Source organism: Nomascus leucogenys, chromosome 10, assembly GCF_006542625.1.
Source record: "Nomascus leucogenys isolate Asia chromosome 10, Asia_NLE_v1, whole genome shotgun sequence".
NCBI classification, from domain to species: domain Eukaryota; kingdom Metazoa; phylum Chordata; class Mammalia; order Primates; family Hylobatidae; genus Nomascus; species Nomascus leucogenys.
The window spans coordinates 90,462,977-90,478,744 of record NC_044390.1 but is presented as its reverse complement, the minus strand read 5'-3'; the positions used below and the strand labels follow the sequence as shown (position 1 = coordinate 90,478,744).

At 44.9% G+C, this 15,768-nt stretch overlaps 1 protein-coding gene across 6 annotated transcripts in view; it reads left to right on the top strand.

Moving 5' to 3' along the window:
- Positions 1 to 7,218, top strand: part of SBNO1 (strawberry notch homolog 1) — an 80,356-nt gene extending 73,138 nt beyond the window's left edge. For 5 of the 6 annotated variants that reach the window (XM_030821604.1, XM_030821603.1, XM_030821608.1 and 2 more), the window contains one exon: positions 326 to 7,218. In XM_030821604.1, coding sequence (XP_030677464.1) covers positions 326 to 468 — 143 coding nt within the window. In that variant the 3' untranslated portion in view covers positions 469 to 7,218. The remainder of the gene's footprint in view (positions 1 to 325) is intronic. The other variant, XM_030821607.1, reaches the window with a different exon arrangement.
- Positions 7,219 to 15,768: the final 8,550 nt, after the last annotated feature.

Here is a 15,768-nt window from a genome sequence, read left to right as displayed (position 1 = left end):
TTAGTACATGACAAAGATGATATTTGCATGTTTGTGGAGCTTAAAAAGATAATACATAGAATAACAGATATTCTTGACCTCCTATTCCTCCAACAAGATAGCATTACAGTAAACACATGCATATGCTTGGGTATTTGTGGGAAATGCTGTTGAAGAATCAGACTACATCTCGATGGCCATTTCATTTATTAGGTAGTCATTTAATTTTTGTGTGAACTTCTTGTTCATTACGCTTAATATTATGCCTCATTTGGAATCTGCTGTGAAGCTGTACAGTGTGGTTTCTTCTGGAGACAACTTTATAAATTCTTGTTACTAATTACAGGTTTGATCATTCCGGCAAATTGTGTGTCTCCTCTTGTAAATCTCCTGTCAACTTCAGACCAGTCTCAACAGCTTGCGGTCCAACAGAAACAGCTATGGCAACAGCATCACCCTCAGAGCATCACCAACTTGAGCAACGCATGAAGAACAGACAGGTTTCAACATGGATGGATCTGAAATGCTGTTGAAGCATATCATTTGCATAAAAATCAGGGACAGTTTCCAAAGAATTATATATTTTTTTCAGTTGTGCTCTCTCTAGTTAGTTTTTTTGGGAGTAAGGACAAACCTGGAATAGATAGCAAAACTGAAAATCAGCAGTGCTGATGGTGGTACATATGTCTTTCCTTTAGCTTCTCCCCTGGTAATTCCCATCTGCTTTTACTTTGGATGAGCAGAGGGGGATGTGTGCGTGCGTGTGTGTCAGTCTGTTTGTGAGTGTTAAAGGCTACAGACCACAGTTGGTTTAAAATGCTTGGAACTTCCCAAACTGGCTTTACTTTATACAGTGCTCAGGGTTAACGCAGTACATCCATGCCATTGCTGTGGGAGGTATCCCCGGATGCATGTGTTTTGAGTCTATAAATATAGAAAATATATATTGGTTTCTTTTTCCAACTTAATAGGTTTATTAAAGCATGAAATGAAAGGTTGCATATCATGCATTCAGGTTATTTTCTAATTTTTGTTCTGACAGTGCATGTCTTTGAAAGCATGCGTAAACAAGATTAACACAGGAGTCGAGTAACAGAGAGAAACATTTGTTAGATGTACAGCATTGGTTATTGCATTTTTATAGTGTTTATACCTGGGTATTGCTTCAAACCCTGCAGACCCCTCCTGCCCCTTCTCCCTGCCCTGGGTTTCTGGTCAAGGTAATGAATACATACATTTTTCTGTGATAAAACTCTTAAAAGTTAATTTTAATGTATTAATAGTATTCCTAATGTGTGCTGCAGAAATGGCTATAAGCCTCTTAAATTTACATTTTCAACTTAAAGGTAGTTTTAGAAGGAAGTACAAATTGGCTTTCATCTTGCAAACAATCGTTTTTTACTTCATTATCTTAATTTGCTTTGTCACTCATAAAAAGGAAACCATACTTGAGTTGTAGACAATGAGGAAACACTTGAGGCTTCTGCTGTATGTTGTTTTGTTGTTGTTGTTGTTGTTACTCAGTAACTTGAATATTGTTTAATGTGTTGTAAGACATTGTAGAGTTTATCTCAAGCTGTTAAAAATGGTAATGTACAAATGTGAATAGACACTTATCTATATAATATGGGTAAGTTTTGTTTCGCCTATAATAGATGTTTATAAATACAAGTGAGGGGACAGTTGGTCTTTTTATTTCCTTTTCTTTTTTTCTTTTTTTTTTTTTTTTTGCTTACACAGGTTGCACTATTGAAAATCGAGATTGTATAAACCTGGTAAAAAGCTGCAAGATGCCAAAATCTTGTAGATGTCAAATAAAAAGTTATTATACTAACAAGAAGTGGACTCTTGTTTAGGCCCTCACTGGTGACCTTCAGAAGTAGTCTGTGACGGGGACTCAGCAGAACTTGTGTGTTGTCTCAGCATTCCAGGTAGCCTTATAGTTTGGTTTAAAACTTATCCCTAAAATTTTCAGATGGCATTGAGGGAAGGGGTGTAATGATAGTACTTCTGAATGTTTTTTAAGTTGAATTGTTTGTAAACTTCTTGCAGAATTGGGTGAGATGTGTGTTAAAACTGACAGAAACCTGGCCGAAAGCTTAGGGCGTTCATCCTCTTGTGTCTTTTTTAGCCTGAGTTTGATTATGTCAAGCTTACCGTAAGTTTTCTTAGGATTTATTTATTCTTGGTGCCTAAAAGAATAAATTAAAAGTACTTTCTGTTCTTTGGCACATTTTGCCCAGTGGATGCAACTTCTATCCTCAGTCCAGTTCATATATCTCAGGCAGTGATCCATTTTGTATCAGCCAGTTTCCCTTGTTAGGGCCACTGGACCCGGCTGGCAGCCAAGAGCAGCACTCTCCCCACCTTCAGCAGAACTTCTCAGCTCATGTGTGTGTTTTTAAAGCAGTAGGCAGCTTCCATCAGCAATGGAAGTGTCCCCCACTCCAGCGGAGGTGCAGTCGCTGGACCTGAGGAAGGGGGGAAGCATTACAAACCCTCCTGCAGTGAGACAGAATGGCAGAGTTGGGAAGGATCTTCTCTTGCAGGCTGTTGGCCCAACTCCTCTTTCTGTATGTGAGGGCATTTTAGTTTTTTATGGCGTTTTCAAAGCAGCATATGAGGATTCTTAGCATGCAGCTAATTGACAACCCCCATGGCCTATGATGTAATGTTTGCTCTGGACTAGCCATCTTGATAAATAGGAGTGTATGTATCTTAGGTTCTTTGTAGAACAGCTATTTTTTTTTTTCTATTAAAAAGGCCTCTGAAAGCCCTCTCAAAACGGACCTCACAAAGGCAACCAGTGTGAATGGATGGGAGCTGGAGTGCTGCATGCCCAGGCTGGTCATGGTGTGTGCAGCACCCAGAGAGTTGCACCCACCCCTTCTTCAGGTGGACATCCGACCTTTACACTGTGGTCTTGCAAAAATCAGCAAGTTCAGTTTGGCCACCCTGTGAAGCTTCAGCATTCAAGGTCCTCTCCTGTTAAAACCCAACTCTTGGCTGGGCGCGGTGGCTCACGCCTGTAATCCCAGCACTTCGGGAGGCCGAGGCAGGCAGATCACTTGAGGCCAGCAGTTCGAGACCAGCCTGGTCAACATGGTGAAACCCCATCTGTACCAAAAAATACAAAAAATTAGCCGCTGACTTCTGTAAAATAGGTCCATTCATTGCAGGATCTAAATGCCACACCTGAATTCAGAGGCCTTGTTTAACCCCATGTCCACTTTGCCTCTGCAATGCCTTTTTCTTCTTTTTAGCAATATGGCTCTGAGCACAAAGATTTGGTTGGAAATCATGTTCGTGTTTTCAGAGTTTACGGCGTCAATTGTACTGAAAACCACTTCCAGAGTCTAAAGCAGCTCAGATGTTATCTCTGGGGGAATTAGTGTTCCCCTCATTTAGCAACCTCCATACCACAAGGTCTCTATCTGTAGTTACTGGGATTATCCAGATACACTATCAATGATACAAATTCATAGAAGTATTAATGCATTTCTTTAAACACAGTTTGATTAAGAAGCAAATATGTTAAGCAGTTTTCTTTTTCTGCTGCTAAATTACAGTTAGACACTTCAGTATCTTCTCTTTACATGTGTATATAAATTAGTAAGAACCTGCATCCAAAGCAATGTAGTAGTGTATGTATGTATCTAAATATATTTATTCTAACTCAGCACTTCAGAAGCCTTTTTGAGTTACAACAATAAATATTTTAGTTTGCTTCATCTGTAGAGGTAAAATTTCTATATACCAAGCTCCAGAGGAATATGATATTTTACAGGCACAATTTTCTGGCTGTAGCCCCTGGGGCATTCATTTGCTGGCCTCCATGGGATGCTGTTAGAACAACTGTTAGCCGGCAGAAGAAAGGGTACCAGGACAGCATTTACAATTGTAGAATGGGAGCCTTCTTCCCTCTCCCCTCCACTTTCATTTTAGCATGAGAGAAAAAAACAATAGATTGGAAATGATTGTTGCATCTCACTTCATGTAAGTAGGGGCAGAAGTTCCCTCTGGATCCTTTTCTTGACAAGCAGTCAAGAGGAAGGTCCCCATACACGTGTCACCTGTGTGATACTTGGTAGTTTCTAAGAATGGTGCTACATAAGCGTTGCTGTTAGGCTGGGATCCTATTAATGAACGTTTGATTAGTTCAGGCCTCCCAATGGCAAAGGCAGACACCGTGGAGATGAACATTTACTGACTCCCCTTCTGTGTGGCTTTGGTCTCCCTGGCTAACACCACACCCGTGCGTACTGCGCTTGGCCCACTTTGCTGCAGAAACGTAGCAAGCGTTTCATGTCAGGGCTACAGCTGAGAGCAAAAACTGCAAAAGTCTCATTGAATGCCAGTTGTCTGATACAAATGCAGTGTCTTTTAAGGGACAGAAACACACCTAAATACCTGCAACTCAAGCTCGCTAGCATTTTTTTTCTGAGTACTTGAGATAAAATCCAAAACCCACCCTCTAATTTTGTGCTGTATTTATATATGTGTACATAAATGTATATATATAGAAATGTCGAGTTCTTCTGGATTCTGAATGTAAATAATTCTTGTAAATTGGGACTCCGCCCACCTGTTTCTCCCTTTTCCCTCTTCCCTTCAGCTCTATTTATTCTTTTCTTGACTTTCCCATATGGGGCATCTTATACTTTTTTTTTTTTTTAGAAAAGTATGGAAAACTTTTCATTTAGAAAAGTATTTGTTCCTGTATTTTAGAATTCAGTTTTGCATCTTTGCTGTAGAATTCCTGTTTTGTGTTAATGTTTTTTACTATGTCTTACTGTGTTTTGCATTTTTACTGTGTGCAATGCATTGTACTGGGGGGATGCACTTGAGTGCCATTTCTGATACTGTCATTGTATGACTGCTGATGCTCATTTATGTTGTTCTTTGGAAGCTGTAGTGAGCCTGATGTTTTCATATTTTAAAAAATGCTTCCTGAGACTTCCTTAAGCTCCTCTAACTTCTTCAGTGCATTTGGGATCAAACTTAGCTCTGAGATCAGCAAACCTGACTTGCTTCTACTTTTGCAATTTTTCAGGCCTTACCATATTTCTTATCGCTGGCTTCACACCTGATAGGAAAATCTTGCAGATTTGAAACAGTGGTTTCTGGCCTGCTGCTGCAGCAAATTCCCTATGTTTATTTAAGAAGTTGGGCCTATACTTTTAACCTACAAATGATGAGTAATTTACTTGGAACGAACACAGGTAGCCTGCTGCTGTTTATTACCTGTTAAGGATATTTATAGCAGGCAGGAGGCAGGCCTAGTGTGTTATTGACAGGTGACTTTAGAGAACGTACATTGGCCGGGCACGGTGGTTCACGCCTGTAATCCCAGCACTTTGGGAAGCCGAGGCGGGCGGATCACGAGGCCAGGAGATTGAGACCATCCTGGCTAACACGGTGAAACCCCGTCTCTACTAAAAATACAAAAAAAAAAATTAGCCGGGCGTGGTGGCGGGCGCCTGTAGTCCCAGCTACTCGGGGGGCTAAGGCAGGAGAATGGCGTGAACCTGGGAGGTGGAGCTTGCAGTGAGCCCAGATCACGCCACTGCACTCCAGCCTGGGCGACAGACCGAGACTCCATCTCGAAGAAAAAAAAGAGAATGTACATTAAGGAACAATTGTCCTCCAAAAGAGAGCCAAGCAACTGCTGTGGAGCCTCCTAGGCTGACTGCTGGAGGGTGAGACAGGCAGATTCCCATTGCAGCACTGGCCCCTGGGGTTCCCTGAGCAGCTGTGCTCTCCACCCTTGTATTGGTGAGTGGATCTTGACTACGTCAGCCGTAAGCCTAGAAGCAGAGCTGGATCGAGGCGTTTTTAATAATTCGAGTTGGGAAGACCTGGATGGTTCATGAAAATGATGGTATTGAGCACCTGGGAGGCGGACATTGGGTATTTGGTCACAATTTTGCACCTGTAAGAAAATGTTCCTTTATAACTTTCAAGAAGGATTGCCGTGAGCATCTTTGGGGCCTTTCATTCATGTACAAGTTTCATTCATTACTATTCAACTTGGTAGACTTGGTGAAAATGTAAAAGCATTCTGTATTTGGATCAGTCTTGGGAACTAAATTTGTCGTGAATTGGGGCCTGTCACAGATTGCCTCCAGTGTGCATCCTCCACTCAGACCCTCCTTGCTCAGTCTCCCTCTGGAGCCCATGGAGTAGCCGTGCTGTGGTTGGCAGTGCGGCCATCTGGGCTGCAGCAGCGTGGCAGGGCGCAGTCCAGCAAGACTGCCCCTTAGTGCAGGGCTAAGCAAGGAAAAGAAGAAGCCCAAAAAAGCGGGTTCTTTTTGGTACTTGTAATTCAGGTGTCCTCCAGAGTGAAGGCCACTCTGCAGGCCCCTGGTGAGAACCTGCCTGGCTTTTCCACTGCGGGCCCCTAAACAGTACCCTGCCCTTGTGGCCCATTTGTGCCTAGGCAGATGTTTCTGGCCAGCAGACACTGAAGGGCTTTTTGCTATTAACAATATTTATGGCACTGAAGAGGATAAAGAAGCTTGAGCCCTCTTTCTGGCTCCCACTTTATGGGGCAGAGAGAGCTTTTTTTCTACGTAGCACATTGCAGTCTCACCGCTATCAGAAAAATATCCTGTTCATGGTGTATACTGAGTTTGCAAACTACTGATCTGATTTTTCAATAACCACTTGTATCTTCCATCATCCATGAGAGGTGGGAAGAGGTACACTGTATCTCTGCAATAAAACTTTTGCCAGGTTCTACCTCCTCTGAGCAAAGGATACTTTTCTATGTAGGTGTAGATGGTTCTCCTTTACTAATCTGACATGGTGCATCTGGAGACAACATCTGATGGGATCCAAAGACAACTTGAAACAAAGGTGGATGTCAGCTCTTGGTGTGTTTTCATTTCATTCTCTTTTTTAAATCTCCCTTTAGTTATTGCTCCTGTTGTAGCGTGTCCATCAGTGTGTGAAGGGTACGCCCTATTCCAATGATACTGCATTGCTGCATCCAGCCTTTCGTGGGAGCACAGTACCAAGCGTCCAGAATTGATTATCCCAACCATTTTTGATATGTAACTGAAAAATTTGGTCTCATGCAATAAAAATGTACTGGCTGCATTTTAGCAAGGTTTACTCTTGCAAGTAAAAACGATCAACCGTGAAGCGTAACAAATTCTGTATTTAGTTTTTTTTTTGTTGTGGTTTTTGTTCTGTTTTTTGTTTTTGTAAGATTCTAAATAAATTAAATACGAGTCACGGGTTGTGCTTTCTTTGGGCACTGTCTTCGCAGATCTCATGAACATCTTCATAGTGTCTTTATAAAATGTAAGTGCTGTCACCGTGCCTTTGCAGATGGCACAGGCACTGAGGGAGCCAGCCAGGGTGGGGCGGTGCCCAGCCCAGGTGCAGTGTGTGGGCCCGCAGTGGGCTGCTGTCTCGGACTGCTGCGGAAGGCGGTGGGAGGGAGAAAGGGCTGGGATGCAAGTGAGAATCTGAGCAGCGTTTAGTGCATGTCTTGTCTGGGAGTTTCTCTGTGATGATTTCAAATACTTAGGAGAAGGATGTTCAGTTTTTAGCTTGAAATGCATAAGGGTATTCGATCAAATTTGTAAATAGCGTTAATGTTTAGAGGGGATTTAACCTCCCGAATATATGAGATAATTGAGCATTACTTGAGGAACAAGTCAAATGGGAGTGTTTTAACTAAAATTTGATTCAGTATTTTTGAGTTTGAAAACTGAAAGAAACAGGTTTTTAAATGTATAACCTTAATAAATTGGGCATTGGCCAGGCACAGTGGCTCACAGCTGTAATCCCAGCACTTTGGGAGGTCGAGGCGGGCAGATCCCCTGAGGTCAGAAGTTCAAGACCAGCCTGGTCAATGTGGTGAAACCTCATCTCTACTAAAAATACAAAAAGCTGGCGAGGTGGCGGACACCTGTAATCCCAGCTACTTTGGAGGCTGAGGCAGGAGAATCACTTGAAGCTGGGAGGCAGAGGTGGCAGTGAGCCGAGTTCATGCCATTGTACTCCGGCCTGGGCAACAATAGCAAAACTCCATCTCAAAAAATAAAAAATAAATTGGGTACTTACATGTTTTTTGGGTTTTTTTTTTTTTTTTGTTTTTGTTGTTTTTTTTTTTTGAGACAGAGTCTCACCCTGTCGCCCAGGCTGGAGTGCAGTGGTGTGATCTCGGCTCACTGCAACCTCTGTCTCCCGAGTTCAAGGGATTCTCCTGCCTCCGCCTCCCACGTATCTGGGATTACAGGTGCCTGCCACCATGCCCAGCTAATTTTTGTATTTTTATTAGAGGTGGGATTTCGCCATGTTGGCCAGACTGATCTCAAACTCTTGGCCTCAGGTGATCCATCCGCCTTGGCCACCCAAAGTGCTGGGATTACATGTGTGAGCCAATGCACCCTGCTGAGTATTAATGTATTAATTTGAATAAGAAATAATGGCTGAAGGCCGGGCGCGGTGGCTCACGCCTGTAATCCCAGCACTTTGGGAGGCCGAGGCGGGCAGATCATGAGGTCAGGAGATCGAGACCATCCTGGCTAACACGGTGAAACCCCATCTCTACTAAAAATACAAAAAATTAGCCGGGCGTGGTGGTGGGCGCCTGTAGTCCCAGCTACTCGGGAGGCTGAAGCAGGAGAATGACGTGAGCCCAGGAGGCGGAGGTTGCAGTGAGCCCAGATCGTGCTGCATTCCAGCCTGGAGGACAGTGAGCCTCCATCTCAAAAAAGAAAAAAAGAAAGAATGGCTGCTTGTAGTGGCTCATGCCTGTAATCCCAGTACTTTGGGAGGCCGAGGCGGGTGGATCACTTGAGGCCAGGAGTTTGAGACCAGCCTGGCCAACATGGCAAAACCCTGCTTCTACAAAAATATTAAAAAATTATCTGGGCGTGGTGCCGTGTGCCTGTAGTCCCAGCTATGTGGGAGGATGAGGGGCAAGAGGATTGCCTGAGCTGGGGAGGTGGAGGCTGCAGTGAGCCATGATTGCTCCACTGCACTCCAATCTGGGTGACAGAGTAAGACCCAGTCTTAGAGGTAAAAGATGAAAGAGCAAACTTCGGATCGTGCCTCCCCGCCAGCCCCCTTGTGTTTTTCTGTTAGAATTCTAGGCTGCTTTGACCTTCCTTCCCTCGGGGTTTTGCTCTCCCTCAGTCTTGTTTTTGCTTCACCTTGGGTTGGCCTGGGCCCTGTTGACATTTGAGCCAAGTCATTCTTTGCTGTGGAGGTATCCTGGGCACTGTCGGATGTTGAGCAGCATCCCTGGCCTCCACCTGCAGATGCCAGGAGCACACATCATCCCCACGTTTGTAACAACCCAAAATCTCTCCAGACATTGGCAGATGTCCCCTGGGGGGCAAAATCAATCCTGGTTGACAATCACTGCTCTAGGCAAATTAGTCATAGAGGAGAAAGCTGGTTTTGTGTGTGTGTGTGTGTGTGTGTGTGTGTGTGTGTACATGTGCATGTGTGCTTTTTACATATGAACAAAGGGCACCACCCCCGAGATACAGAAGATACAAATGTTAACTGGCTGGGGGTTTGGAGTATGTACAATACAATTTCCATAAGTATGAATATTTATCAGCTAGTCATTTGAGAGCATGATGTAAAGAAGCCATCTGTGGAGGCCTTTATGAGAGAGAAGAGGCTAAAAGAAATGTGCCGAATGCTTATTTTTAGAGTCCGATTCTCAGTAAGTTGGCTCCATTCTCTAACGCTGCCCACTCTGGGTGGTAAGTGCCTTACTGGGTTGAGAGGGGCAAGGGCCACACTATTGGATCTGAATCATCTTTTTTTTTTTTTTTTTGAGATGGAGTTTGGCTCTTGTCACCCAGGCTGGAGTGCAGTGGCACCATCTCGGCTCACTGCAACCTCCACGTCCCGGGTTCAAGTGATTCTCCTGCCTCAGCCTTCCGAGTACCTGGGATTATAGGTGCCTACCACCATGCCCTGCTCATTTTTTGTATTTTTAGTAGAGATGGGCTTTCACCATGTTGGGCAGGCTGGTCTTGAACTCCTGACCTCAGGTGATCCGCCTGCCTCGGCCTCCGGAAGTGCTGGGATTACAGGCGTGAGCCACCGTGCCTGGCCATCATCATCTTTTAGTTAAGAAATATCACTGTGGCCAGGCATGGTGGCTCACACCTGTAATCCCAGCACTTTGGGAGGCTGAGGTGGGAGGATCAACATGAGGTCAGGAGTTCAAGACCAGTCTGGCCAATATGGCAAAACCCTGTCTCTCCTAAAAATACAAAAATTAGCTGGGCATGGGGGCGGACACCTACTGTAATCCCAGGTACTTAGGAGGCTGAGGCAGGAGAATTGCTTAAACCCGGGAGGCAGAGGTTGCAGTGAGCTGAGATCACACCACTACACTCCAGCCTAGGCGACAAAGCCAGACCATCTCAAAAAAATAAAAAAATAAAAAAAAAACTGAGTATCATGCAAAGGTAGGATAGCTAGGTGCCTATTAAATTAGTCCGAATACTTCATGTTACTTTTTTTTTCTTTTTTTGAGACAGGGTCTTGCTCTGTATTTTTAGTAAAGATGGGATTTCACCATGTTGGCCAGGTTGGTCTTGAACTCCTGACCTCGTGATCCGCCCACCTCGGCCTCTCAAAGTGCTGGGATTATAGGTGTGAGCCACCGCGCCTGGCCCAAACCATATTAATTGTAGGAAATTCAACAGCATGAATCTGTAAGTCATGTTTTGTGAAGATACCTACTGGTGGTAGGAACAAGAGGCCCTAACAGTCTCTTCCACCTCTGCTCCTGGATACAGGTAAATTATACAAAGCTCTTAATTCCTGCATTGATGCTGGATTTCTGTTTAGCTTTCTGTTCCCACAGTTTCTGCTTTTTGTGTGTATCTTATTTGGAGGTACCTTTATGAAGATAGGTTTATGTCCTCAAATGTCCCATTTTTTTCCCCCCTGCCTATGGGGAAATAGGCTTAAGAAACAAATTTGTGGCCAGGCGCAGTGGCTCATGCCTGTAATCTCAACACTGGAAGACCAAGGCAGGCTGATCACTTGAGGTCAGGAGTTCGGGACCAGCCTGGCCAACATGGTGAAACCCTGTCTCTACTAAAAATGCAAAAATTAGCCGGGCGTGGTGGTGGGTGCCTGTAAGTCCCAGCTACTCAGGAGGCTGAGGCAGGAGAATCCCTTGAGCCCTTTAATCCCAGCTACTCGGGAGGCTGAGGCAGGAGAATCGCTTGAGCCTGGGAGGCGGAGGTTGCAGTGAGCCGAGATCGCGCCATTGCACAGCAGCCTGGGCAATAAGAGTGAAACTCTATCTCAAAGAAAAAAAAAAAAAGAAGGAAACTTGTGTGGACTAAAAGAAGAATTGGCCAACTATGGTCCATGGGTCAAGTCCAGCCTGCCACCTGTTTTTCTTTGGCCTCATAAGCTGAGAATGGTTTTGAGAACATTTTTAAATGGTTGGAAAAAATAAAAAGAATATTTTCTAACATGTGAGAAGTATGTGAAATTCAAATTTCAGTGTCCATAAATAAAGTTTTATTGGAACACAGCCATGCCCATTCTCTTATGTATTGTCTCTGGCAGCATTAGAGTTGCAACAGCACCGTTGCATAGTTACAGAGTCTATATGGCCTACAAAGCCTGAAGCATTAATATTTGCTATCCAACCCTTTATATAAAAGGCTTGCCAGCTCCTGGTCTAAAAACAAGAATAATGGGCTGGGCACGGTGGCTCACGCCTGTAATCCTAGCATTTTGGGAGGGCAAGGCAGGTAGATTGCCTGAGCTCAGGAGTTCAAGACCAGCCTGGGCAACATGGTGAAACCCTGTCTCTATTAAAATACAAAAAAATTGACTGGGCATGGCGGCATGCGCCTGCAATCCCAGCTACTCGGGAGGCTGAGACAGGAGAATCGGTTGAACCTGGGAGGTGGAGATTGCAGTGAGCCGAGATCATGCCACTGCATTCCAGCACTCCAGCCTGGGCGACAGAGCAAGACTACATCTCAAAAAAAAAACAAAACAAAGCAAACAAACAAAAGCAAGAATAGGCTGGGCGCGGTGGCTCCCGCCTGTAATCCCAGCTACTCGGGAGGCTGAGGCAGGAGAATGGCGTGAAGGAGGCAGAGCTCACAGTGAACCTTGCAAGATTTCACCACTGCACTCCAGCCTGGGTGACAAAGCAAGACTCCATCTCAAAAAAAAAGAACAATGTCAGAAACAAAACTGAAAATTAGTGCTGGAAGTGGTGGTTCCCGCCTGTAATCCCAGCACTGTGGGAGGGCAAGGTGGGTGGATTGCTTGAGACCAGGAGTTTGAGACCAGCCTGGGCAACATAGGAAGACCCTATCTCTACAAAAAATAAAAATTAACGGGGCATGGTGGCTTACACCTGTGGTCCCAGCTACTCGGGAGGCTGAGGTGGGAGGATCTTGTGAGCTCGGGAGGTCAAAAAAAATAAAAAATAAGTAAATTTGGGAGTAGACCCCTGGTCATAGCCCAAATTGATAGAAGGAATTGTTGTATGTCCCCAGCGCACAAACCATGCTGGAATCAGCAGCTGCGATGTCTTAGTCATGATGCTTCACCCACCTATTTGTTAGGTTGTGAAATGATGAGTCTGGCCACCTACATGACTAGTTTCTTAAATCAGTGGTCTTCAAGCCTTTTTGGTCACATGCTCCAGATTCAAAAGATTTGTTTTTGTTTTTGTTTTTTGAGACGGAGTCTCGCTCTGTCACCCAGGCTGGAGTGCTGTGGCGTGACCTCGGCTCACTGCAAGCTCCGCCTCCCAGGTTCATGCCATTCTCCTGCCTCAGCCTCCCGAGTAAAAAGTAGCTGGGACTACAGGCACCCACCACCACGCCTGGCTAATTTTTTGTATTTTTAGTAGAGATGGGGTTTCACCGTGTTAGCCAGGATGGTCTCGATCTCCTGACCTCGTGATCCACCTGCCTCGGCCTCCCAAAGTGCTGGGATTACAGGCGTGAGCCACTGTGCCCAGCCTGATACAAAAGATTTCTAGGCCAGGCACAGTGGCTCACGCCTGTAATCTCAGAACTTTGGGAGGCCTAGGTGGGAAGATCTCGAGCCCAGGAGTTCCAAGACCAGCCTGGGCAACATGGGAAGACCCCATCTCTACAAAAAATACAAAAATTAGTTGGGCGTGGTGGTGCACCCTGTAGCCCCAGCTACCTGGAAGGCTGGGGTGGGAGGACTTCTTGAGCCTGAGAGGCGGAGGCTGCAGTGAGCCGAGATAGTGCTACTGCACTCCAGCGTGGGTGACAGAGCGAAGGACACTGTCTGGCAAAAAAAAAAAAAAAAAGTTTCCAGTGCATACCTCCACCTCTAGCATTGCTTATTAATTTACTTGTAAGCTATAGTGGCTGCTGTCCTGATATGTATGCTGTATATCCCACATAAATAGAAGCTCTAATATTCCCTCCTATGGGTCACCATTCTCACCACCTGGGGTAGGCACAGTCCTCGTTGGAGCTGATTGCTTCAGAATGTTTTCAGTGTTGGAATCAGTTCCAGAATAATTTAAGGGCTTTCTCTATGGCCATATTTCCCTGAACGTCCTTGGTCTCAGCTGATCTTGGAAACTAAGCAGTGCGAGGCTTGGTTAGTACTTGGATGGCAGACCACCTCGGGATACTAGGTGCCGTAGGCTAGACCTAAATCGTACAATACTGGGGGAAAAAAAGATATTTTTTAAAAAATAAAGGTTGACCTGGTACAGTAGCTCATGGCTGTAACCCCAGCACTTTGGGAGGCTGAGGCAGGCCGATCACTTGAGGTCAGGAGTTTGAGACCAACTGGCCAATGGTGAAACCCGTCTCTACTAAAACTACAAAAAAAAAGGAAAAAAGCCAGGTGTGGTGGTGGGCGGCTTTAATCCCAGCTACTCGGGAGGCCGAGGCAGGAGAATCGCTTGAACCCGGGAGGCAGAGGTTGCAGTGAGCTGAGATTGCGCCATTGCATTCCAGCCTGGGTGACAAAGCGAGACTCCATCTCAAAAAAATAAATAATAAAAATAAAAACATCCTTTCTAGGCTGGTTTTTCGTTTGTTTGTTTGACATGGGGGTCTCATGTGTTGCCCAGGCTGGAGTGCGGTGGTGTGACCTTGGCTAACTGCAACCTCCACCTCCCAGGTTGAAGCGATCCTCCTGCCTCACTCTCTCAAGTAGCTGTGGTTGCGGGAATGCACCACCGCGCTCGGCTACTTTTTGTATTTTTGGTAGAGACGAGGTTTCACTACGTTGCTCAGGCTGGCCTCAAACTCCTGACCTCAAGTGATTTGTGCGCCTTGGCCTCCCAAGTGCTGAGATTATAGGCGTGAGCCACCGCGCCTGGCCAAGTGCTGGTGTTTTTTGTTAGAGAAAATGGTGCGCGTGTTACCTGTCTTCTTAGGATGTGAAGCGTTGAGAGAATCCTTAGTGATCCATCCTATCAAACCTCCCTGATCTTACAGATGAAACGAAGGCCTAGGGATGTCAAGCAAGTTCTTTGAGGCCTAGAGAAGGGTTTATGGCAGATCTGGAGCTAAAGCTTGTGTCTCCTGAGGTTCTTCATACTACACTAAGTCCCTGGGCTTCCCTTCTCTCTCCATTTACCTGCTTGCTCCCTGGTAAGCCACTCTGTGAAATATCCATTGAACCAGTAAAGAACCATTGTAGGCCAGGCACAATGGCTTACGTCCCAGCACTTTGGGAGGCAGAGGCTGGAGGATTGCTTGAGCCCAGGAGTGCAAGACCAGTCTGGGCAACATGGTGAAATCTCACCTCTACTAAAAATACAAAAAGGCCAGGCATGGTGGCTCACACCTGCAATCCCAGCACTTTGGGAAGCTGAGGCAGGCGGATCACTTGAGGTCAGGAGTTCAAGACCAGCCTGACCAACATGGAGAAACCCCGTCTCTATTAAAAATACAAAAATTATCTGGGCATGGTGGCGTGCACCTGAAGTCCCAGCTACTTGGGAGGCTGAGGCAGGAGAATTGCTTGAACCCAGGAGGCAGAGGTTGCACTAAGCCGAGATCGCCCCACTGTACTCCATCCCGGCGACAGAGCAAGACTCCATCTCAAAAAAAATAAATAAATAAAAATAAAAATAAAGAAATTACATTGAAAACTATAGAACATTGTTGAAGTTAAAAAAACTAAATAAGACCTAAAATATGGAAGATCCTGTGTTCATGGATTGGAAGACAATATTGCAATTAAAACAGCAATACTCCCGAAATAGATATACAGATTTAATACAAGCTCATCAAAATTCCAATTGTCTTTTTTTTTTTTTTTTTTTTCAGAAAGGGACAAGCTGATCCTAAAACTCATATGGAGATAAATGAAAGTAACCCAAAATAGCCAAAAGCAGTCTTGAAAAAGAAGAACAAAGTTGGAAGACTCATACTTCCCGATTTCAAAACTTACTATAACACTACAGGAATCGAGGCAGTGTGGTACTGGAATAGGGATAAACAAGTTGAACAGTGGAATAGAATTGACAGGCTGGAAATAAACCTTCACACTCATCATCAATTGATTTCCAACAATGGCAGCAAGACAATTCTGTGAAGGAAAGGAATAGTTATTTATTTATTTATTTATTTTTTGAGATGGAATCTAGTCTGTCACCCAGGCTGGAGTGCAATGGCGCGATCTCGGCTCACTGCAAGCTCTGCCTCCCGGGTTCACGCCATTCTCCTGCCTCAGCCTCCCGGGTAGCTGGGACTACAGGCGCCCGCCACCACGCCTGGCTAATTTTTTTTTTTTTTTGTATTTTTAATAGAGACGGGG